A 23,345-nucleotide genomic window follows, 5' to 3' on the forward strand; every position below is an offset into this window, starting at 1 on the left:
TGCTCTTGTTGCCCGGCTGGAGTGCAATGGCACGATCTGGGCTCACCACAAACTCCGCCTTCCAGGTTCAAGTGATTCTCCCACCTCAGTCTCCAGAGTAGCTGGGACTACAGGCGTGCGACACCAAGCCCAGCTAATTTTGTATTTTTAGTAGAGATGGTGTTTCTCCATGGTCAGGCTGGTCTTGAACTCCCCACCTCAGTGATCCACCCACCTCAACCTCCCAAAGTGCTGGGATTACAGGTGTGAGCCACCGTGCCTGGCTAAAAGCTAATATATACTTAACATGTAACCCAGAAATTCCCCTTTTAGATATCTACCCAAGAGAAACAAAAACATATCCACAGAAAGATTTATACTTGAATATTTATAGCAGCTTTATTCAGGACAGCCCCAAACTGGGAATCTAACCTAAACACCCACCAACAGGTGAATACATTCTGGGACATATCCATATAATACAATACACCATGAATACAGGCAACATGAATTGCAAAATATGTCCAGTGAAAGAAGCCACACAAAGTGTGTCCTGTATACTCCTGTATATGCAACTCTAGGAAAGACAGATCTACACTATACTGATAGATGAGCGATGGACTGGGGCTTGGGCTGGGAAGAGGTGCAGGGCTTTTGGGATGATGGCAATGTCTTGTATCTTGCTTGTGGTGTGGCTATGCAGATGTATACATTTGTCTAAATGTAGCCAACTGCACACCTAAGATGTGTGCCCTTTACTGTATGAAATTTATACTTTAATACAGTTGATTTAAAAAGCATAGAAGTCTTGGTCAAGCAATGTTCCCAGAGACTTGGTCCCAATTCTGTTTCAGATCTTATTTCCAAATTACTTAACCAACTTACAGGTGTGCACCACTATGCCTAGCTAATTTTTTTTTTTTTTTTGAGACGGAGTTTCGCTCTTGTTACCCAGGCTGGAGTGCAATGGCGCGATCTCGGCTCACCGCAACCTCCGCCTCCTGGGCTCAGGCAATTCTCCTGCCTCAGCCTCCTGAGTAGCTGGGATTACAGGCATGCGCCACCATGCCCAGCTAATTTTTTGTATTTTTAGTAGAGACGGGGTTTCACTATGTTGACCAGGATGGTCTCGATCTCTTGACCTTGTGATCCACCTGCCACGGCCTCCCAAAGTGCTGGGATTACAGGCTTGAGCCACCGCGCCCGGCTGCCCAGCTAATTTTTGTATGTTTAGTAGAGACGGGGTTTCACCATGTTGGCCAGGCTGGTCTCCAACTCCTGATGTCAGGTGATCTGTCTGCCTCAGCCTCCTAAAGTGCTGGGATTACAGGCGTGAGCCACCACACCAGGCCAGAGTTCACCCATAGTTCTTGACAGCTGCATGATTTCTAAATCTCTAGCCATGGGATCAAAGAAGTCTATTTTACACCTAATGGGTTGCTACTGAGGATATGCTTATACAAACAGATTTGCACTCCAGATTTTCTAAAATGTCATAAGGCTTGATTTCACCTGCTGCAAACATCAAGCTTTACTTCTGTCTTCATCATCTTCAACCCAGAAACGCACTCCATGCGATCTCTTCCTGTCAACTTTGCTATCTACCAGTCTGCCTGAAGCTTTGAACCTTTATAAATTCCCTTTGGGGAAAATTCCACACCAGTTATTCAGAGGTTCCTTATTTGCTGTTCAGGATGGTTGGTATCTAAAATACTTCAGCTTTCCTTTTCATGTTTGGAAAGGGAAAATATAACAAAACTCAAGACAAAGATGATTTTCTTTAAAAAACCACTTATTTTCTCTAAACAGAAAAAGGCACAGTAAAAAGAAAAAACCCATTGTGAGGATTATAATATTTAGATCAAGCAGGTTCTCCTCAAAGGACACGGTTTTTGTTTGCTAGTTCAGATCACTGTGTACATATCCTGTTCCAGTGGCCTGTGATTACATATTTAATCCCTGCATTACCAATGGCAGGTTAAGAAGAACAAAACACGTATGATGGATTCGCGTGAAAGCACTTCATAAAGGTTGATAAGGAAGGCAGGATTAGGCTGGGCACAGTGGCTCCTGTCTGTAATCCCAGCACTTTGGGAGGCCGAGGCAGGTGGAACACTTGAGGCAGGAGTTTGAGACCAGCCTGGGCAACACGGTGAAACCCCTTTTCTATTAAAAATACCAAAATTAGCCAGGTGTGGTGGAGCGTGCCTGTAATCCCAGCTACTCGGGAGGCTGAAGTGGGAGGACTGCTTGAACCTGTGAGTTGAAGGTTGCAGTGAGCCAAGATTGCACCACTGCGCTCCAGCCAGGGTGACAGAGCAAGACTGTCTCAAAAAAAATAAGTGAAATAAAATAACAAGTTTCCCCACCTCACCCTACCGGCTCCTTCTCACCCCCAACTATGCTAAGAAAGCATTATGCACAGAGCACATCAAAGTCCCCCAAGATTGAGCAAAACTAAGAAATTACAATTATGTCTTACATTTATTTAAAAAGTTAAAACCCAGTTGTAAAAAGGCATCCAGATACAGCTCACTCTTAGCCTTTCCAAGCATATTATAAAACTTATATAACAATATACAAGTGAACACTGACTGCAACGATACCCTCTGTTCAAATGAGAACATTGTTTTGCTGGGTGCAGTGACTCACACCTGTAATCGCAGAACTTTGGGAGGCTTATGTGGGTGGATCACAAGTTCAAGAGTTCAAGACTAGCCTGGCTAATAAGGTAAAACTCTGTCTTTACTAAAAATACAAAAGTCAGCCAGGCGTGGTGATAGGCGCCTATAGTCCCAGCTACTCGGGAGGCTGAGGCAGGAGAATCACTTGAACCCAGGAGGTGGAGGTTGTGGTGAGCCGAGAACGCCCCACTGCACTCCAGCCTGGGCAACAGTGAGACTGTTTCAAAAACAACAACAAAAACAACCACACACAAAAAATATTGTTTTTCCCCATAAGTAAGAAAGGGATGCTCAGACAGCAACCTGTGTTAAGTTCTGTGTCATTGTGACCTATTTCATACACGTAGCTGTTTTAAGTTAGTGAGACAGATAAATCTACCCTAAATGAGCCATTAAAAACATACCAGTTTCTTATTTATTAATAAGAACTTTTGGTTCTTATTAATAAATACTTTATTCTTTTCTCTGTTAGAAAAAATTAAAAAGAAAAGCAACCTTTTATAAAGCAGAAGTATACTCCTAAAAGAAGAGTTTTTAGAACATAACCTTAGGAGCAACACGAGTTAGACACAGTACCTTCGACCCATTAGAGCAGTTTTATGAAATCCAAGACACGTCAATTTTATTTCTGGCTTTTGAGAACCAAAATCAACCATCTCCCACAACAATCCCCCAAAGTGTTATGTCCCTAACATAATCACACGTTAGGGGCAACCTAAATTACTTTTAGCTAGAGCTCAAGGTTCAATACAGTAATTCTACTGATTTACTCAATTTTTAGCTTATACCAACATTCACTTAGGTCAAATGATATCTGGAAAATCAGGTTGCCCAGACCGAGGAATCTCCTGAATGAAACCTTTGCTGTGGTAATTTGCACAGGGTTTGACCTTTCTTTCTTTCTTTTTTTTTTTTTTTAAAATGGAAGTGGGTGGATTGCTTGTGCTTAGGAGTTTGAGACCAGCCCGAGCAACATGGCCAAACTCCACCTCTACAAAAACCACAAAAATTAGCTGGGCCTGTGGTCCTGGCTATTTAGGAGACTGAGGTGGGAGGACTGCTTGAGCCCAAGGAAGCTGAGCTGCGGTGAGCTGTGATCGCACCACTGCACTCCCGCCTAGGTGATGGAGTGAGACACTGTCTTAAAAAATAAATTTTAAAAAGTGAGATTTCACGTATTTCTATCACAGAGCTCCACAATAATGTGAGAGCAGAGAGCCCTCTTTCTCTCTTTATATATAAATTGAAATGCAAAGCGGTTCAGTGACTTGATCGATTTCAAGAGCAAAACAGAGATAACGAATAGAATGAAGAAATCTGGCTTTTAATATCCGTACATCAAATCTTGTATTAAAGGCAGTGATCGTAATTATCTAGATTAAAAACAGTTTTATTATTTGTAGAAATCCAGTGCTAAAAAATACATTTCAAGATCATTTAGTCCAATCTTCCTGATTTTACTGGTAAGAAACTGAAGCCCAGAAGTTAAGCAACTTACCTGGGGTGAGAGTTAAGCTAAATTAATTTTTTTGCCTCTGGGTGTCCCGATAAACACTAAAATTTTATTATGATAAAGGAGTGAACATTCTATAACCAAAAGATACAGAAACACAACTGTCTGTTTGCCTTCTAGTTTTTGGGCAAAAACTTCTGTGAATGAAATAATACAATCATCCATAGTGAGCTTAGAAAAGACAATGATATCTTGGTTTTCCACTTAAACGTCAATGTTAAATGTGGTGTGAAACCAACCCAATGGCAGTAAGTAAGTAGGCAAAGCCTAGGGGCTTAACAAGCATTTGTTTTTGACGGTGTCAGTCAAGAACCAATGGATAATACAGAGCCACTCCCCTGCTTTCCAGAGCCACTGGAGGCAAGGAAAGTGTGGTGAAACGTCCGAAGTTAGGGTTATTTAAGGCTATTCAGAAATTTGGCGTGTTCTTCTCCTCTTGGTAACAGAGTTTCTGCTCCTATCTTTGGACCAGTCTTTTCCTAGAAAAATGAAAATATTTTAATGGGAGATGGTACAACATTATTAGCATGGGTCGCTAAAAGAAGTCAGAAGTTCATAGGCAAATGGCATACCTTTAGCATTCCATCCCGTTCCCATTTGTAGAGGCCACAGTTACTGAAACAGAAAAACGGATTCACTCAGCAGGGTGGTCCAGGCCCACCCATGCAAAGACGACGTGCTCACTGTACTTGGGGACAGTGGCCCCCATTCCAGGAGAAGCTGTTCAAGGTGACACTCGTATTATATGCCAAATCTGAGGTTATGTTCAAATGCAACTACAGATGAATCTATGATGACTTGGGAAGTGGTCTGTAGTTCCTTACAAAGCTAGAGGCTTCAGAGCTGGAGCTTCAGATGATAGTACCACAGGGATCCACACACTGCAGGTAGGAACACACCCTTGGTTTTTACAACTAACGGCTGCTGGGAGGAGACTCAGATTTAGGGAGCTGGCTCTCTGGTGCAGGATAGTCTATGTTTTGCCTCTTCCTTCTCTCTCTCCTTTTTTTTTTTTTTTTTTTTTTGGAGCAGAAAGGTTGAGATAAGGAAAGGAATAATCTTCTTTCTAGTCTGGATCATCCCTCTCCTTTTCTCTTTATAACCCAAAAGCCTTTATTCACTTCCTTTTTCTTTTCTTTTTTTGGCGGGGGAGGGTTGGTGGGGCTTTGCCATATTGCCCACACTGGCCTCAAACTTCTGGGCACAAGTGATCTGCCTGCCTCAGCCTCCCAAAGTGCTGGGATTACAGGCATGAGCCACTGCGCCCGGCCTCTTCACTCTCTTGTAATTCAAAGGGCTCAGGGACTCTTGTTTTGTTTTCATTTTAATTTTTTTAGAGACAGGGTTCATTCTGTGGGCCAGGCCGGAGTGCAGTAGTGGTTTCATAGCTCACTGCAGCAGCCTTGATCTTAAGAACTAATACGAGGGCCAAGCATGGTGGCTCATGCCTGTAATCCCAGCACTTTGGGTGGCTGAGCCCACTTGAGCCCAGGAGTTTGAAACCAGTCTAGACAATACAGTGAGACCCTATCTCTACAAAAAAAGTAAATTAAAAAAAATTAGCTGGGTGTGGTAGCACACACCTGTAGTCCCAGCTACTCAGGAGGCAGAAGGAAGAGGATTGCTTGAGCCCAGGAGTTCAAGGCTGCAGTGGGCTATGATCGTGCCACTGCACTTCAGCCTGGACGACAGTGAGACCCTGTCTCAAAAAAAAAAAAAAAAAAAAAAAAAAAAAAAAAAAAAAAAGGGCGACAAGGGGCAAGAACGCCGGGGAAGGCACGGTTCTTACAATCACAGCGCCATCTGGAGGCTGAAAGGCGCCTTGCTCTTCCGTTTGTGTCTTGCACTTTGAACAGATTTTTAAAAAATTTTTCTAATGTTTTCCGTAAGCTCTTGGAACAATGACATTTTTAGTCATCTATTTCGGAAAGAAGTCAAGTATCAACATATAAATAAGTACTTGAAAAATTATAATCTAGATTGTGAAAGATTTGCAAGCCAGCTCCTGGTAAAGGGATGAACCGGCCCAGGTTCCTGGCTCCCTCCCCTTTCATTGGCGGAAACACAGTAAAAACTAACAATATGACAATAAAAAACAAGAACTATTTGCAGCATTTACATTGTATTAGGTATTATAAGTAATCTAGGGATGTTTTAAAGTATATGGGAGGATGTGTGCACGTTATATGCAAATACTACACCCTTGTATATCAGAGACTTGAGCAGCCACAGATTTTGGTATCCTGCGGGCAGTGTGCTGTCCCGGGGCCAATCCCCCTTGGATACTGAGGAACGCCGGTTCTCACAAGCTAAAGAAATGTAAAATGATCAAATAGCTCTTGGGAGTAGAGAGAAGAAAAAAACATTATGTGCATCCTAGCCGCCAGCAAACACCCACATGTTCACCATCCCACCCTATCATTCTTATTTATTCAACAAACACTTCTGAGGACCTCCTGCCCGGCCAGGTACAACATTAGTGAAAGGGCAGGGAAGGAATTCCAAGATTTCAGATAACAACTTGAGTCCCAAGGATAGCCTGGAGCTGTAGGAAGGCACAGAATGATCATCCAGCGTTCCCAGGGAACAGACTCCCAGCCACCGGAAAAAGAGATGAAGGTCCCCATGTGGGACAGAGTCCCAGGTGGTGCTCATACCTGCAGTGCTTGTTCGGGAGTCTGTCCAGGGAGATGCTTCTGTTCCCACAGGGACACTTGAAAAACCTCTTCACGCCGTCGTGCCAGTGGTATTCATGCTGCTCACTGACGCAGGTCTCCAGCAGCTTGAAGTGAGTGTAGGCGCACTGCACAGAACAAGAAACCCGCAGCGCTGAAGAGCTGGAGGACAAACACTCAGCTGCAGTCAGGGCAATCTGCTCCGTGATCACCACCTGGGCCCTTGCTAGGGGACTGGGCCACCTTGCCTCTTGCTACAGCCACCCGTGTGACTGCCTGACTCCCTCAGACTGATACCACTGTTCCTCATGTTTGGCCCAATTTCTGGTCAGTCACAAAGTACACAATAACTTTCTGTTACTGTATAACATGTTCCATGACAATAGCAAGGGCTGATGAGGAAAAGCACCGTAAACCCCTAAATAGCTTCAGTCGGTCTGAGCTAGAGTCATCACAGCACCTTGCTTACATACGACGCCGAGGCTTGGCATCTATATAAAAGAGGGATCAGCAGCTCTTTCATTCTCTTCTATGATCTATAAAAAGGATGTCGGCTTCATATTACTCCCTACTTCATTAGAAGCAAAGCCAAGACAGACAGATTAAGGATTTCACTTCTAATTTCGATCCTCAGAAAGACCGAAGAGAATCAGAAGTGGTGGGTGTGCAGCAAAGTATGTGCGGGAGAGAGCGCTGTCACTTCTGAGAATTACACTGAGCTTGATAAGTAACTCGAGACTTAGGCAACCTCAGAAAGTGCAGGGTAGAGTGGGGAGCCCCAGGGGTTCAACCATGGTCCAGGGCCTATGAACACCGAGCCACGTGGACCCAGTGGTCCAGGGGAGGAGATGTTAGGGCCCATCCGAACTGGGGGCAGTGGTCAAATGAGAGAAGAATGCCCTAGACAGACGCTCCACTGGCGGAGCACAGCAGCAGGTCAGGCAGGAAGCCGGGTTCTGGGCCACCTCCGCCCTTAGCTTTCCAGCCTAATTAACTGACTCATTACAAGACAGCGCCCCAGATCCCTCACGTTCTCCACGTGCTGCCAAGTCACAGCAGCACCACACGGGGCCCATGGTTGCTGTGGCCCCCACCTTCACCCACCGTCCTGCAGGTCACGACGCGGCATTTCACTTCTCTGATGCTTCTCATCTTTTCTTCCATTTGTTCTTTCTTCACCAGTGGCTCAAAGTAGCGCTCCTGCAGCTCAGCCTCGGCCTGGAATGACAGGGCACGTGAGACCTGGCGCCGAATCCAGTCTGCGCTCGGGCAGCGCAGTGCGAGGAACCGATGATTATTCAGATGACTCAGCTGATAATCAGAACAGAACAGAACCGAACGGACAGGCCAAGTGTGCCAGGGCCCTGGACAGTACCTCGACAATCCGCAAAGCAAAAGATGATGTGTAGAAATGAGCTCTTAAGATCGAGACCATCCTGGTCAACATGGTGAAACCCCGTCTCTACTAAAAATACAAAAAGTGAGCTGGGCGTGGTGGCACGTGCCTGTAATCCCAGCTACTCAGGAGGCTGAGGCAGGAGAATTGCCTGAACCCAGGAGGCGGAGGTCGCGGTGAGCCGAGATCGCGCCATTGCACTCCAGCCTGGGTAACAAGAGCGAAACTCCGCCTCAAAAAAAAAAAAAAAAAAAAAAAGAAATGAGCTCTTAATATGCAAAAACAAAGGGACACAAGAGCATTTGGTGATGCTTTTAAATTTTATTTTTGAGATGGAGTCTCACTGTCACCTAGGCCAGAGTGCAGTGGTGCAATCTTGGCTCACTGCAACCTCCCTCTCCCGGGTTCAAGAGATTCTCCTGTCTTAGCCTCCCAAGTAGCTGGGACTATAGGTGCTTGCCATCGTGCCCAGCTAAATTTTTGGATTTTCAGCTGATATGGGGTTTTACCCTGCTGGCCAGGCTGGTCTCAAACTGCTGACCTCAGGTGATCCGCCTGCCTTGGCCTCCGAAAGTGCTAGGATTACAGGTGTGAGCCACTGTGCCTGGCCCATTTGGTAATTTTTAAAACACCAAATACAAATAAGCACTCCTAATATGACAGCATCATTATGTCAAGTGTGTCCAAGGGCAGTTACTTCTACTGTTCTAATATAGACTGCATAACACAAGGTACTCTGGGTCTCCGCTGGCAAGTTTCCTTGGTACAGAGAATGTCAGGCAACAGCCCTAAGGACAGAGATGCTTGTGGCAGAACATGCGTGCAGCGATGGGGTTAGCGCTGCGCCACAGGCAGGAGGGCCCGGGGCCTCGGGTGCCACAGAAGCGATGAGCTCAGCTCTGCAGCCTGCAGAGTCACAGTGCTGGCGTCTCTTGAGTTTCAAGTTCAGTGAAAAGATAAGATGCAGAGCTCTTTTGTTAGTTATTTTTTAATCAAAGGAAGAGCAGATCATTTGGAGTAGTGATACAGAATGGCGATGTTTGTAAATTGGTGGGTGCACTTTGTGTTATCATAATGATTGCTACCTCTGCGGCTGGCAGGGACCAGGGGTGCAGAACTGTCTGCAATGCATGGGACAGTCACCGACCCAACTAAGGACTGCTTCTCATCCTGCCTGGCTTGTGTGTGCTCTGAGACAAATGTGTGGGTGGGGAACCTGATTAAAACCCTAGAACCTAACTGCTTTCCACACAACCTACAATATCTGTGCATGGTTTTGACACATGTTGACAATTCCAAGAGTAAAACTAGACTCCTGTGTATACTGAGGGACAATGGTACTTTGGTTTCTCAGGATTATTTACTACATACACACACACACACACACACACTCCAACCTGGGCAACATAGATAAACCAGACCTTGTCTCAAAAAAACAACTCTCCCCCTGAAAAGTACATTATCTCTTCCTAGCTACCCAGGTGGCTGAGGTATGAGAATTGCTTGAGCCCAGGATTCAAGACCAGTTTGGGGAACGTACGGAGACCCTGTCTGAACACTCTTCCCACCCCTGACAAAAACCCCCACATTATCAAAGAAACATTTCTGAGTCTCCATTTCTGGCTCATTTATACTGATAAATCCAAGCCTCTCACGACTTTATTTCCCCTAAACTAGTTCTACCTATGCATTTACAAATCCATAATGCAATCTATACCTTTATCAGAAATATTTTGATTTTTTCTTCTTTGCATTAGGATATTAATTTTTCAAAATGACTAGGTAATTCATATTGTCTATGAATTTTATTTCAAGATAAGAAAGCAATACAAATACCTGTTACTAAAAAGAGGCCTTGGGCATGAGTTAAGCCCTGCTTTAGCGCATTTGAGATGCCGATATAAAAATACCGGAATGGGAAGACTCTCTTGCATATTGCGAGGCAGAAGACAGCAACAGTGTAGAACCATTTAAACATCACTTCACAGCCATCAGCAGGTACAAACATTTTTATAATCCTGATAGTATTTAAGTCATGTTAAGTCAAATGATATTCTTCAGTAAAGGGACAGAGCCAAAGGTAAAATCGATTCGAAATTGTCCCGTTCTTCAAAGCAAACTCTAACAAACGGACACATACCTACTTCTAGATTTATGTAAAAAGCAGAGTCTTGGCTGGGCATGGTAGCTCATGCCTGTAATCCCAGGACTTTGGGAGTCCAAGGTGGGAGGATCACTTGAGGTCAGGGGTTAGAGACCAGCTTGGCCAACATGAGGAGACTCTGCCTCTACTAAAAATACACACATTTGCTTGGTATGGTGGCGGATGCCTGTAATCCTAGCTACTGGGGAGGCTGAGGGAGGAGAATCGCTTGAACCTGGGAGGTGGAAGTTGCAGTGAGCCGAGACTGTACCACTGTACTCCAGCCTGGGCCACAGACTGAGACTCTGTCTCAAAACAAAAACAAACAACAGATTCTTGGTCCCGCAGCTGGCACCTTGGCTTTGAAGGACATTGAGCTTTTGGGATCTTACCTGTTTCAGGATGCCTGTGTGTTTTGATTTTGCTTTTAGGATTTTCTGAAATTCCTCAGATTCCAGGTAGGCAAGTTGTTCTCTCCTTTTTTTCCTGGCAGGTTCTAATTCAACCTCAGCTAGAGCAGAAGGAACAAGCATCAGCAGCGACCAAGACATTGCAGAAAGCCAGCGTGCCTCATCGACTCCATTCCCTTCCACTCCCGCTTCCTCTGCCTACCAGCCCTTCAGACGCGACCTACCCCAGCTGGCCCCAGCAGAGGAAAGGTCTCAGAGGTGAGCCAAGAAGCTGAGTTTAGAATGTGGGTGGTGGCCGATTTGGCCACTAAATTAGAATCTCTTTTTCACCTTCAAATAGGCAGCTGACTATCATAATAGATAATAGCAATGTTAAATACGTTGACAATGATGTTAACATGATATTGCCCACTTGAGTTTTAAAAATACAGGGCAATTTAAAACAAAGGAATTTTTTTTTTTTTTGAGGCGGAGTTTCCCTCTTGTTACCCAGGCTGGAGTGCAATGGCGCTATCTCAGCTCACCGCAACCTCCGCCTCCTGGGTTCAGGCAATTCTCCTGCCTCAGCCTCCTGAGTAGCTGGGATTACAGGCACACGCCACCATGCCCAGCTAATTTTTTGTATTTTTAGTAGTGACGGGGTTTCACTATGTTGACTAGGATGGTCTCGATCTCTTGACCTCGTGATCCACCCGCCTCGGCCTCCCAAAGTGCAGGGATTACAGGCTTGAGCCACCGTGCCCGGCCAAAACAAAGGAATTTGAGTTCTGTCAAAGCAAATCTTTATGCTAACATATGTACAAAGATCCTATTCCCAGGTATTTGAATTATGTCTAATTTCATTCCAATTTAACGTGATTATAAAAAAAATCAGTTCCACCCATAGAAATTCTATTTAGGTATTCTTTATAGGAGGAAATTGAAGTAACTACTTGATATCTGGGTGCTGGTTTGGGTTTAGAACTGTTTAGAAACAGTTTCTCTTTTCCACTGTTAACTGTGAAACTGCAGTACCCGGAGAAGAAAACATGGTGTTCTTTTCTACACGTTCCTTCACCTCCAGGACGGCCTGAGGGTCCTTTTGCTTCTTCTTAATGCCGTTTGGGTTTGTTTTTGTAAGAATCTGGCCTTTTGCCCTTAATTTGGTGATAGCAGCTAACTAGAAAAGAAGAGAAGAGAGGGAGGTTAAGATCTGAAAGATGACAGAGGCACTTAAGACCTGGACCCCTTTTTTGTTAATAACCAGTGAATTCTGGCTGTCCTCCAACAGAAATTGTCAAAACATATCTTAATTTTATTTGGTATTATTAACACAATTACTGGAACGTAACAGCATGGGAGACAGGTCTACACGCTGATGAGTAAGTCTCAGTTTATTTAAATATAACAAGTGTCACATCAACGGGACTGCAGGCTTCCAGATCCATGAAGGAGCCACATCAACATTTTGTAAGTTTTCGAATCAGAGAGAATTAAGATAGAATTCCATCCAGCTCTGCCATGGACTAGCTCGTAACCCGAGGCAAGTTATGTGATTTCTCATTTATAAAATGGAAACGGGGCTGGGTACGGTGGCAGTGGCTCATGGTAAACGCAGCACTTTGGGAGGCTGAGGCAGGCAGGCTGCTTGAGCTCAGGAGTTCAAGACCAGCCTGAGAAAAAAACATAGTGAGACTTCATCACTACAAAAAACATAAAAATTAGCTGGGTACGACAGTGCATGCCTGCAGTACCAGCTACTCAGGGGGCTGAGCTAGGAGGATCACCTGAGCCCAGGGAGGTGGAGACTTCAGTGAGCTATGACTGTACCACCGCACACCAGCCTGGGAGACAGAGTGAGAACCTGTCTCAAAACAAAACAAAACAAAAGAAGGAAATGATGATATAGCATTGACCTACCTTTGAAGGTCATGGTGGTATGGATGAAATAAGATGTCTGCAAAGTATGAATCTGTATATAGTAAATACATTTCTGGCCGAGTGTAGTGACTCATGCCTGTAATCCCAGCACTTTGGGAGGCCGAGGCAGGTGGATCACTTGAGGTCAAGAGTTTGAGACCAGTCTGGCCAACATGGTGAAACCCTGTCTCTACTAAAAATACAAAAATTAGTCAGGCATGGTGGCAGGCACCTATATTCCCAGCTACTTGGGAGGCTGAGGCAGGAGAACTGATTGAACCTAGGAGGCGGAGGCTGCAGTGAGATGAGATTGCACCACTGCACTCCAGTCTGGGTGAGAGCGAGACTCCATCTCAAACAGCAAGCAAGCAAACAAACATAGTAAATGCACAGCACACACACATATCACAGGCATGGAGTAATATGGACATGCGTCATGGTTGTTATTACAGGAATTACTATATGTAATACTACAGGTAAGTCGGCAAGGTTGTGGCATACAGCTAGCCTCTGCCCTTCATTTGGCTGTAGCTGCTAACTAGAAGAAAGAGAGAGCTCCGTCAGGGGACTCAGGAAGCAGGCAGCTGGGGCTCTGAGTGTCCCCTACTTCAGCCAAAGCAACTCAGCTTTCTCCTGTCATGTGACTAGACTTCTGTGTAAGATTTCTTTTAAAGAAGGATTTTTGGTTATGCATAGTGGATCATGCCTGTAGTCCCAGCACTTTGGGAGGCTGAGGTGGGATTGCTTGAGTCCAGGAGTGCAAGACCAGCCTGAGAAACAAAAAGAGACCCCTTATCTCTACAAAAATACAAAAATTAACCAAGGCGTGGTGGCATGTGCCTGCAGTCCCAGCTACTACTTGGGAGGCTGGGGCAGGGGGATCCATCGATCCTGGGAGGTTGAGTGTAGGCAGTGAACCATGATTGCACCACTGCATTATAGCCTGGGTGACAAGGGGAGACCTTGTCAATAAATAAATAAATAAATAAACGGCCGGGAGCGGTAGCTCACACCTGTAATCCTAGCACTTTGGGAGGCTGAGGTGGACGTATCACTTGAGGTCAGCAGTTCGAGATTAGCCTGGCCAACATGGTGAAACCCCATCTCTACTAAAAATACAAAAATTAGCTGGGTGTGGTGGTGGATGCCTGTAATCCCAGCTACTCAGGAGGTGGAGGCAGGAGAATCACTTGAACCCGTGAGGCGGAGGTTGCGACACTGCACGCCAGCCTGGGTGATAGAGTGAGAGAAAGAGAGAGAGAAAAAGAGAGAGAGAGAGAAAGAGAAAGAGAGGAAGAAAGGAGGGAGGGAGGGACGGATTCCTTAAATCCCCGTTTACATTAGTCTCACCTCAACAATTCCAAGAACTGTTTTCCTACAGTCAGTGTCTCTGGTTATAAACACTATCTTCCTCTAGGGCACAGCCTGTAGCCTGGCAAGAAATAGCGTGGAGATAACAGCTCTAACTTTCTTGGATTAAATTCATATTATGTTGACATTACCATCTTTTCAAATTACACTGACTCTAATGAGCACGATCAATATACAGCTATTAGGTATCTGTCTTTCCTCCAGCTCTGTCCTACAGAATTGAAACTCAGGTGTTAAAAAGAAGACATGCCAGTTACCTTTTTGGCTTCTGCTAAAGCACTTAGTTTTGGTCTTGGTGGTGGTGACTCGTCATAAAAGAGAACATCGTCTCCTTCCAAGATGCCTCGCCCCAGCTTGGGTGTCACTGTGGCCATGGCTCCCTTCAGCCTGGGAAACTCAGATCGTGTCCCTGGAGACTGAGTAGGAGGCTGTCTTGATGAGGATGGCGCAGCGGGGCTCCCGACTTCACTTGAGCTTTGCAGAAATCTTTAAAGAACATGCAGTCAAAATACACAAACAGGGTTTATAAAAACTCTAGAACTCAACATGAACTAGGAGGTGGCAGGCAGGCCACCAGCTGGGAGCTAGTTGTTAGCAAAATTAATTTCCCCTCCTTGGCTGGTAATTCAAATATGCACACAGTAAGAACAATACTAGCTTCACTAACTCCTGCGTTAATTGTGTTTTCTTTAAATAAGCTGTAATTGTCCGAAAGCTTTAGAACTGATTACTGCTTTTATCGATTAGCTGTGCCGTGATGTCATTCACAACACACCCAGCCATATTCCCAACGCTACCGTCAGCTCGAGGGCCTGTAGAAACTCATTGCATCTCCCTACATTTTAGATTATGCCACTGCGAAGAGACAGTACGTGTGGGACATTTGGAAGTCATTAACAGAAAAGCACTATAACTTGCAGCGATTATTTTACATCCTTTTAAAATTGTTTTTTGAGACAGAGTCTTGTTCTGTTGCCCAGGCTGGAGTACAGTGGCAAGATCTTGGCTCACTGCAACGTCCGCCTCCTGGGTTCAAGTGATTCTCATGCCTCAGCCTCCCAGGTGTTGGGATTACAGCACTTACTGGCAACAAATGGTTTTAAGAGCTATTTTACTTTTTTTTTTTGGAGACAGGGTCTTGCTCTGTCGCTCATACTGGAGTGCACTGGTACAACTGCAGCTTGCTGCAATCTCCACCTCCCAGGCTCCGATAATCCTCCCACCTCAGCCTCCCAAGTAGCTGAGACCAAAGGTGTGCGCCACCATGCCTGGCTAATTTTTAAATTTTTTGTATAGACAGGATTTCTCTGTTTCCCCAGGTTGGTCTCGAACTCCTGGGCTGAAGGGATCTGCCTGCCTTGGCCTCCCAAGGTGCTAGGATACAGACTTGAGCCACGGAGCTAGCCTTAAGAGCCATTTAAAAACAACAACAAGCCTCAGAAACCATCTAGTCCAAACCTCTTATTTGATCCATGAAGAAACTGAGGCCCAGGATCACATTGCCTACAACGGCCAGGCTGGGGATGAGAGCCAGGCCATACCAGAAAGGTACTCTTTCCCATCCCACATACCCACTCTTGCAAGGTCTAGGCTGAGTTTGCAAACTATCTATCAAATCCTGCACAAAGTTAAGGCTTCTTTGGCCAACAAAATTCTGAAAATTTTCAAATTGCAATGCCCTCAAACTGATGGGCACTCTCTACTTCCCACGAGGCTCACAACTCCATACATATTTCTAGGTCCACAAATATAATTTATGTCACCTGTAGGCACACAATGAATACCTCTGTAGATATCCTACCAGTACCTCAAACTAATCTGCCTGAGATCAAACCCATTTTCTTACTTTCCCAAAGACTTTCCTCTTATTATTATTATTATTATTTTTGAGACAGAGTCTTGCACTGCTGCTTAAGTTGGAGTACAGTGGCGCAATCTCAGCTCACTGCCACCTCCGCCTCCCAGTTTTAAGCGATTCTCCCACCTCAGCCTCCCAAGCAGCTGGGATTACAGGCGCCTGCCATTACGCCCAACTAATTCTTGTATTTTTAGTAGTGGCTTCACTATGTTGGTCAGGCTGGTCTCGAACTCCTGACCTTGTGATCCACCTGCCTCAGCCTCCTAAAGTCCTGGAATTACAGACATGAACCACCCCGCCCAGCCCCTCTTATCTTATAATTGACCTCCTTTCATGGATGCAGTGGCCTTTCAGCAGCCCAGACTTGGGATGGCAAATGGTTTGGCACTGGAGCAGATCACATGTGAGCCCAAAACTCAGCCCTCCCACAAACTAGCTCTCTGACCTCCAGGCACACAGTTAGTCAAACAAGGCTGAGAAGCTTTCCAGAGGCTCAGATGCTGCGTTTATGGAGTGCACATGATGTGCCTATGAACCACAGCTCCGTCATTATTCAGATGACCTGAGTCCAGGAGTCATTCATTTGTCTACCTACCATATGCATTTCCACTTGATTTTTTTTTAATTATTGGCTGAAGCCAAGTAACACACTTCCACTTGCTTTTGCTTCTAAAGTAACTCTCCATTTTTATCATTTTTCCAAAGAACTGTACTCTATTCACTGGCTCTGCCTGTCATAAAAAAACTGAATTGTGGCAAAACCCAGTCTCTACAGAAAAATACAAAAAATTAGCCAGGCACAGTGGCACAAGCCTGTAGTCCCAAATACTTGGGAGGCCAAGGCAGGAGGATCATGTGAGCCTGGGACATGGAGGCTGTAGTGAGCCGAGACTGTGCCATTGCACTTCGGCTTGAGCAACAGAGAGAACCTGTCTCAAAAAATAAAAAAGGGCAAGATCAAAAAATGACAGCCAGCAGGGGAACCTGTGCTCTCCCCCTTCACGTCTCACCCCTTTCCCTTTTCCATGGTCATAACTAACCTGTACCATTTGGTGTTGAGAGTCACTAGTGTAAGAAATATACAGCCTTAAATGCTATTCAGGTTATGGGAAACCTATTTTAAACTTTCAGAGTTAAAACGCAGCGAATCGAAACCTGAAGTCACATTCTGGAACCCGACGAAGGCGTTCTGAGGATGCCTGAGCTGGATGACCTAAGTGGGGAATACTAAGTCTGCTCCTCTTACCGCTTCTGTATTTCCTCTGATTTCTTTCTTCTCATCTCCAACATACGCTGCTTCTGTTGCTTCAAGAGTGCCGAGGCCGAGATGGACTGGATGGCAGGTTTTGAGCTCCCCATGATCCCTGAAACAGAAGCCCACAGACTGAGGGGGTGCCCCGGGCGGCCGAAGGAACATATGTGTGGCCCAGCAGCTCACAGTACCTGAAGCTGTGGTTTTGGCTAAATGTTTTAAGTTCCTGGCTCCACACGTCGGCAGGTCCATCAGTTCCTTGAACTCCTCAGAGCAAGACAGGCTCTTCTGGGGTATTCCTGTGCCACGTCAACACCAGCGTTAGAGGATTCATGTTTAGATAGTTTGAGGTCATATGACATACCACTTTCTAAACTCTGTACCTGTAATTTTAGTCGTATGTAAATGAAGTAGATGGAATACCAACAGGAAAAAAAGGAATTCTTACCCTCTAACATCAGACTTGGACTGCAGGGTATCCTGAGTATATTTTATTTCTAGTAATGATTAGAATACTAAGTAAGCCCTTAAATCTGGGGGTCATTCCACACCCTGTTTCTGGAATATGCACTATGGATAAGGGTCCCTGACCACTGTTTACAACCATAAGCCCAGGGTTGGGGCTGCATTCTCTGACCAAGACTTGTTTTTATTTATTTTTATTTTATTAAATTTTTGTTTTGTTTTTATGACCAAGGCCCATTTTAACAAAAGATAGCAGATAAGAAGTTTGGCCAGGAAGATAATACTACTGATTCTAATGCTGGGTGTTAAGAGTTTACCCAGAAACACTAAGAAATTGTAAAAAGCATGCTAAAGTAAGACACAGCTAAGACCAATATGCTGTTTTTTTTTTTTCTTAAGGCCCTGCAAACCAGGCTTGATTCCTCCAGGTCAGACCACACCACTCACTAAGTACAGGTGATGAGTGTATTCTCATTACTTAAGAGTACAAGCTGTATCCATGTTCAACCCTAAAGACTGCATATTTATTTATTTATTTTTGTGCATGAATAAGTTCTTTAGCGGCGATGTCTGAGATTTGGGTGCACCCAACACTGGAGCAGTGTACACTGCGTCCAATGTGAACTCTTTTATCCCTAAGACTACATAATTAAACTGGAGAAAGAAATTTCGTATGGAGAAACAAAGTTACCGAGTTTTTGTTGTGTTTCCTGGATGATCAAGTTTGTGCCCTTAACAACCAGATTACTCAGAGTGGTTTGAATCATCTTCTTTGGGGCCACGGCTGCTGCACTGAAATGACAAGTCACCCCCAAAAGGCGAATCACTAAGTCCCAATGCTCTGATGAGGTAAAGAAGGCACAGAGATCATCATGAACCACCACGCCCAGCCCCTCTTATCTTATTTTTTTTTTTTTTTGAGACGGAGTTTCGCTCTCGTTACCCAGGCTGGAGTGCAATGGCGCCATCTCGGCTCACCGCAACCTCCACCTCCTGGGTTCAGGCAATTCTCCTGCCTCAGCCTCCTGAGTAGCTGGGACTACAGGCACGCGCCACCACGCCCAGCTAGTTTTTTTTGTATTTTTAGTAGAGACGGGGTTTCACCATGTTGACCAGGATGGTCTCGATCTCTCGACCTCGTGATCCACCCGCCTCGGCCTCCCAAAGTGCTGGGATTACAGGCTTGAGCCACCGCGCCCGGCCTCCCTCTTATCTTATAATTGACCTCCTTTCATGGGTGCAGTGGCCTTTAAACCCCATCAAAGTTTCTCAAAACACCATCTAAGCAGGCTTTCTTAATGCCACAGCCCTAAGGCGTAACTGGTTTATGCACTGTGTCACAGAGGAAAGCTAGAAGCAGTTTACAAATCTGCTTGAGGCCATTCTGGAAGGAAACTGGGCCAAAGAAATAAAAATAAATGCCAATGCTTTGAACTAGCAGTCTAGATATTTATCTTAAATAATTAAGGATTATGCAAAAATTTAGGATAGTAACGGCAGTTTTCTTTATAATGTCATACATTGAAAAAACCATTAATGTTCATCTATACAGAACTGTTTAAACGAATTATGGCAGAGTAAGTAAAAGAACACTATGTAGCCACTAAAAATAAGTAAGACAAGAAAAACAATTATTTTACACTGGAAAAAAAGGTGGTTACAAAGAATAGGCATACTATGATCTCATTATATATTACTAAAAATTTATACTTATGTAAAAACAAAACATGACACCTAGGAGTATATATACCAAGTAACTAACAGTTTGGGGTGTTTCTTTTTTTTGAGATAAGGTCTCACTCTGTTGTCCAACCTGGAGTACAGTAGAGCAAGCGTGACTCACCGCAGCCTCCACTTCCCCAGGCTCAAGCAATTCTCCCATCTCAGCCTCCCAAGTAGCTGGGACTACAGGTGTGTGCCTCCATGCCCAGCTAATTTTTTTGTATTTTGTAGGGGTCTTGCCATGTTGCTCAGGCTGGTCTCAAATTCCTGGGCTTAAGCGATCCTCCTGCCTTGGCCTCCCAAAGTGCTGGGATTACAGGTGTGAGCCACCGTGCCTGGCCTGGAACTAAGAGTTTCTCAGGTGGTAGGATTAGCGTTGCTTTTTATTTTCTCCTTTGGTTGAACTATATGTTCTTTTAAAAGCCTAATGTACATGTATTGCTTTTAGCAGATTGGAAAAATTCAGAAATCGTTTTAAATCTCAAAAACATGCTCACTGTTAAAAAAAAGATAGGGGAAGTGAATCGTCTTGCCCCATTTCTGTTGGATTGGGAACACAAACCTGTTTTGTTCTTGGACCAACTGTAGCTGCCTGATGCCAAGTCCTCAGATGTGCTTTCTATAATGTGGTGAAGCGGTCACTGATTACGAGCTTGCCCAACCTGCAGCCCTCGGGCCACACGCAGCCCAGGGTGGCTTTGAATGTGGCCCAACACAAATTCATAAACTTTTCTTAAAACATTAAGAGAGTTTTCTTTTCTCTCTCTCTCTTTTTTTTTTTTAGCTTATCAGATATCATTAGTGTATTTTACGTATGGCCCAAGACAATTCTTCTTCCAGTGGAGCCCAGGGAAGCCAAAAGATTGCACACCCTTGGATTACAATGTCAGGGACTCTATTGACTCTGAGATCCCCAGGCAAGCGGCCACAGAGGCCTACCCAGCATCGCCCCAGTCCCTATGTGAGGATTCACAGTATATTTGCTCACTGAATGAAATGTGGGTTCCATGAGGTCTGGAGCCTCACCATCCTGCAATAAATAGTTGTAGGAAGAATAATCAGAAGGGTGTTAACAATGTGATTAACACATTTTTAAAAGCCCTGACAAAGTTGCACTATTCACATTAGAAGTCAAAGAGGGCCCGGGCGTGGTAGCTCACGCCTGTAATCCCAGTACTTTGGGAGGCCGAGGAAGGTGGATCACTTCAGGTCAGGAGTTTGAGACCAGTCTGGCCAACATGGTGAAACCTTGTCTGTATTAAAAATGCAAAAATTAGTTGGGTGTGGTGGCACACACCTATAGTCCCTATAGCACTCAGGAGGCTGAGGCCGAAGAATCACCTGAACCCAGGAGGTGGAGGTTGCAGTGAGCTGAGACTGTGCCACTGCACTCTAGCCTGGGCGACAGAGCGAGACTCCATCTCAAAAAAGAAAAACCCCCCAAAACCAAAAGAAGTTGAAGAGGAAGAGTGGGCTCTCTTAAAGCCCAACACAACGTAAGTCAAGTTCTCTCTCTCCTGAATGCTCTTCTGTCTGCCTGGGAACAAAAGAGGTTCTTAACCAACTTGTTTCGGGCAGTGAGTTATGAAAGATAAAACCATCCAAGTATCCTATGATGGTTACAAGAAGGTACAAGCGGTAGGTTTAGTCTTTGATAAGCAAAATCCTTGCCCCAAAATAAGCCCCGAGAATGTCTTACATTGAAGCTGCATACGAGGCAGAAGAAACCCCTCCGTAGTAAAAGCCATCTTGGCACAGCCGTTCTTTGAGGCTGGTGGCTCTGCGCGCAAACTTCTTTGGAATTCGTCCTCCAGAGAAGGTGGACTGCAAATCGGCGCGCTTTGCACTGAGCTTCTTGTACTGAGCCTGGACGTGGTACTGACAGTACTCACAGTCACGCTGCAAAAGGCAGAGCAGTGGCATCAGATGAGGGTGACAGGCCAGGAAACAGCAATGAGCAGACACAGTTCCTTCTCCCGGCTTCCTGGAACATGACTCAGGCAGAGTCCTCCCTGCTGACCTCCAAGACCGTTCCCAACGTGGAACGGCTGGCCGCTCAGTCCCCGAGGGGAAGAAGGTCTTCCCTTTGAGTCCCCTGAAAGTACTGTTCTGGTGAAACTCCCCTTGCCCTCTTTCTACAAAGGAAATGAAATCAGCTTCTAGGATGAACCTTGAAAACAAGGAAGGTGAAAGAAGTCAGACTCACAAGATCCCACGTTGTGTAAGTCCTTTTACAGAAGAGACAAATCCACAGAGACAGAAAGCAGACGAGACGACACCAAGAGACGGAGGGAGTGGGGGATGGGAGTGATGACTTAATGGGGCCAGTGTTTTTACAGGGTGATGGAATCTTGAAACCAGGGAGCTGGTGGTTACACAACTAAGTATCACTGCATAATAAATATTTTTAAATGGTTAACTGCATATTGTGAATTTTGCCTCAATAAAAAATAATTTAAAAACAAAATCAGCTCCCAGTGAGGCTTTTCCAGCCGTTTCTCTAGTTGATCCTTCGACAGGTGCTATCCTTTCAGTGAAAGAAACAAAGGGAGTTGGTGCAGAATTGTTCTATTGGTTGAACAGAAGTTACAGTGTCAATGGAATTTCCTTTTTTTTAGAGACAGTCTCTCTCTGTCACCCAGGCTGGAGTGCAGTGGTGTGATCTTGGCTCACTGCAGCCTCTGCCTCCTGGGTTCAAGTGATTCTCCTGCCTCAGCCTCTCAAGTAGCTGAGATTACTGGCACGCACCACCGCACCACCACGCCCGGCTAACTTTTCTATTTTTAGCAGAGACGGGGTTTCATGGTCTCAAACTCCTGGCTTCAAGTGATCTGCCCATTTTGGCCACCCAAAGTGTTGGGATGACTTGCATGAGCCACCGTGCCTGGCCAGGCAATGGATTTTTAAGGATCTGTTTCTCACAGGGAGATCTGTTAGGTACTTCACTCTGAAACCTCATTTTCCAACTGTCTCCCACATTATTACTTCCTGCCCACGAATTCATCTAACAGGAAGGAATAAGGAAACTACAAAGAGATGAAACCAAAACTGTCATTTAACCCTTTCAAAGAACGCTAAGAAGTACCCCTTCACAACTACTACAAGGGCTGTAACAAAAAAGAAATACAGTGACAGGTGCCAACAATGACAGGGAGAAACTGGAAAGTTCATACATTATTGGTGTGATGGAAAACGGCGTGGCCACTTGGGAAACCAGTGTGGCAGGTCCTCAAAAATTGAGACAGATTACCATACTGCCCCAGCAATCCCACTCCCAGGTATATGCCCAAGACGGTGGAGCACATACATCCCCCACAAAACTGGCATGTGTGTTTTAGCAGCATTATTCATAATAGCTAAATGTGGCAACAACCCAACCATCTATCAACTGATGAAAGAATAAACAACGTGGTATATCCATACAATGGAATATTATTTACCCACAGAAAGGAATAAAGTGTTGCAAATACTACAGCATGGATCGGTCGTGAGAAACATTATGTTAAGTAAAAGAAGCTGGACAGGAAAGGTCACATATTGTGATTCTATTATATAAAATGTCTAGAAGAGGCAAATACATAGAGACAGAAAGTAGGTTAGCATTTACCAGGGACTGGAGAAGAGGAAACTCAGAATAACTACTAGTGGGTTTTGGGTGTTTTTCTGGGGTAATGAAAGGGTTCTGAAATTACATAGTGGTGATGGTTGCAAAACTCTGTGAATGTACTAGAAATTACTGAATTGTTTATTTATTTATTATTTTTTGAGACAGAATCTCACTCTGTCACCCAGGCTGGAGTGTAATAGTGTGATTCCGGCTCACTGAAACCTATCTCCTGGTTTCAAGTGATTCTCTTGCTTCAGCCTCCCAAGTAGTTGGGACTAGAGGCATCCCCCACCATGCCCAGCTAATTTTTGTATTTTTAGTAGAGATGGGGTTTCACCATGTTGGCCAGGCTGTTGTCGAACTCCTGACCT

At 44.8% G+C, this 23,345-nt stretch overlaps 2 protein-coding genes across 7 annotated transcripts in view; one reads left to right on the forward strand and one right to left on the reverse strand.

Annotated features, from left to right (window-relative positions):
- The window catches only part of UCMA (upper zone of growth plate and cartilage matrix associated), a 47,597-nt gene that overhangs the window by 22,116 nt on the left and 2,136 nt on the right, over window positions 1-23,345 (forward strand). Inside the window, exon 4 of one of the 2 annotated variants that reach the window (XM_074405031.1) lies at window positions 10,884-11,058. In XM_074405031.1, coding sequence (XP_074261132.1) covers window positions 10,884-11,058 — 175 coding nt within the window. Of the gene's footprint in view, window positions 1-10,883; window positions 11,207-23,345 lie in introns of those variants that run through there. The other variant, XM_074405032.1, reaches the window with a different exon arrangement.
- The window catches only part of MCM10 (minichromosome maintenance 10 replication initiation factor), a 43,355-nt gene continuing 21,168 nt past the window's right edge, over window positions 1,159-23,345 (reverse strand). For all 5 annotated transcript variants that reach the window (XM_039478996.2, XM_074405024.1, XM_074405025.1 and 2 more), the window contains 11 exons: window positions 21,067-21,266; window positions 18,337-18,437; window positions 17,372-17,479; window positions 17,175-17,292; window positions 14,328-14,556; window positions 11,815-11,959; window positions 10,783-10,901; window positions 7,956-8,069; window positions 6,834-6,979; window positions 4,749-4,791; window positions 1,159-4,655 (listed from right to left, as the gene is read on the reverse strand). In XM_039478996.2, the coding sequence (XP_039334930.2) occupies window positions 4,572-4,655; window positions 4,749-4,791; window positions 6,834-6,979; window positions 7,956-8,069; window positions 10,783-10,901; window positions 11,815-11,959; window positions 14,328-14,556; window positions 17,175-17,292; window positions 17,372-17,479; window positions 18,337-18,437; window positions 21,067-21,266 (1,407 nt within the window). In that variant the 3' untranslated portion in view covers window positions 1,159-4,571. The remainder of the gene's footprint in view (window positions 4,656-4,748; window positions 4,792-6,833; window positions 6,980-7,955; window positions 8,070-10,782; window positions 10,902-11,814; window positions 11,960-14,327; window positions 14,557-17,174; window positions 17,293-17,371; window positions 17,480-18,336; window positions 18,438-21,066; window positions 21,267-23,345) is intronic.

The sequence above is a fragment of the Saimiri boliviensis genome, chromosome 8 (genome assembly GCF_048565385.1).
Source record: "Saimiri boliviensis isolate mSaiBol1 chromosome 8, mSaiBol1.pri, whole genome shotgun sequence".
In the NCBI taxonomy this organism is placed as follows: Eukaryota; Metazoa; Chordata; class Mammalia; order Primates; family Cebidae; genus Saimiri; species Saimiri boliviensis.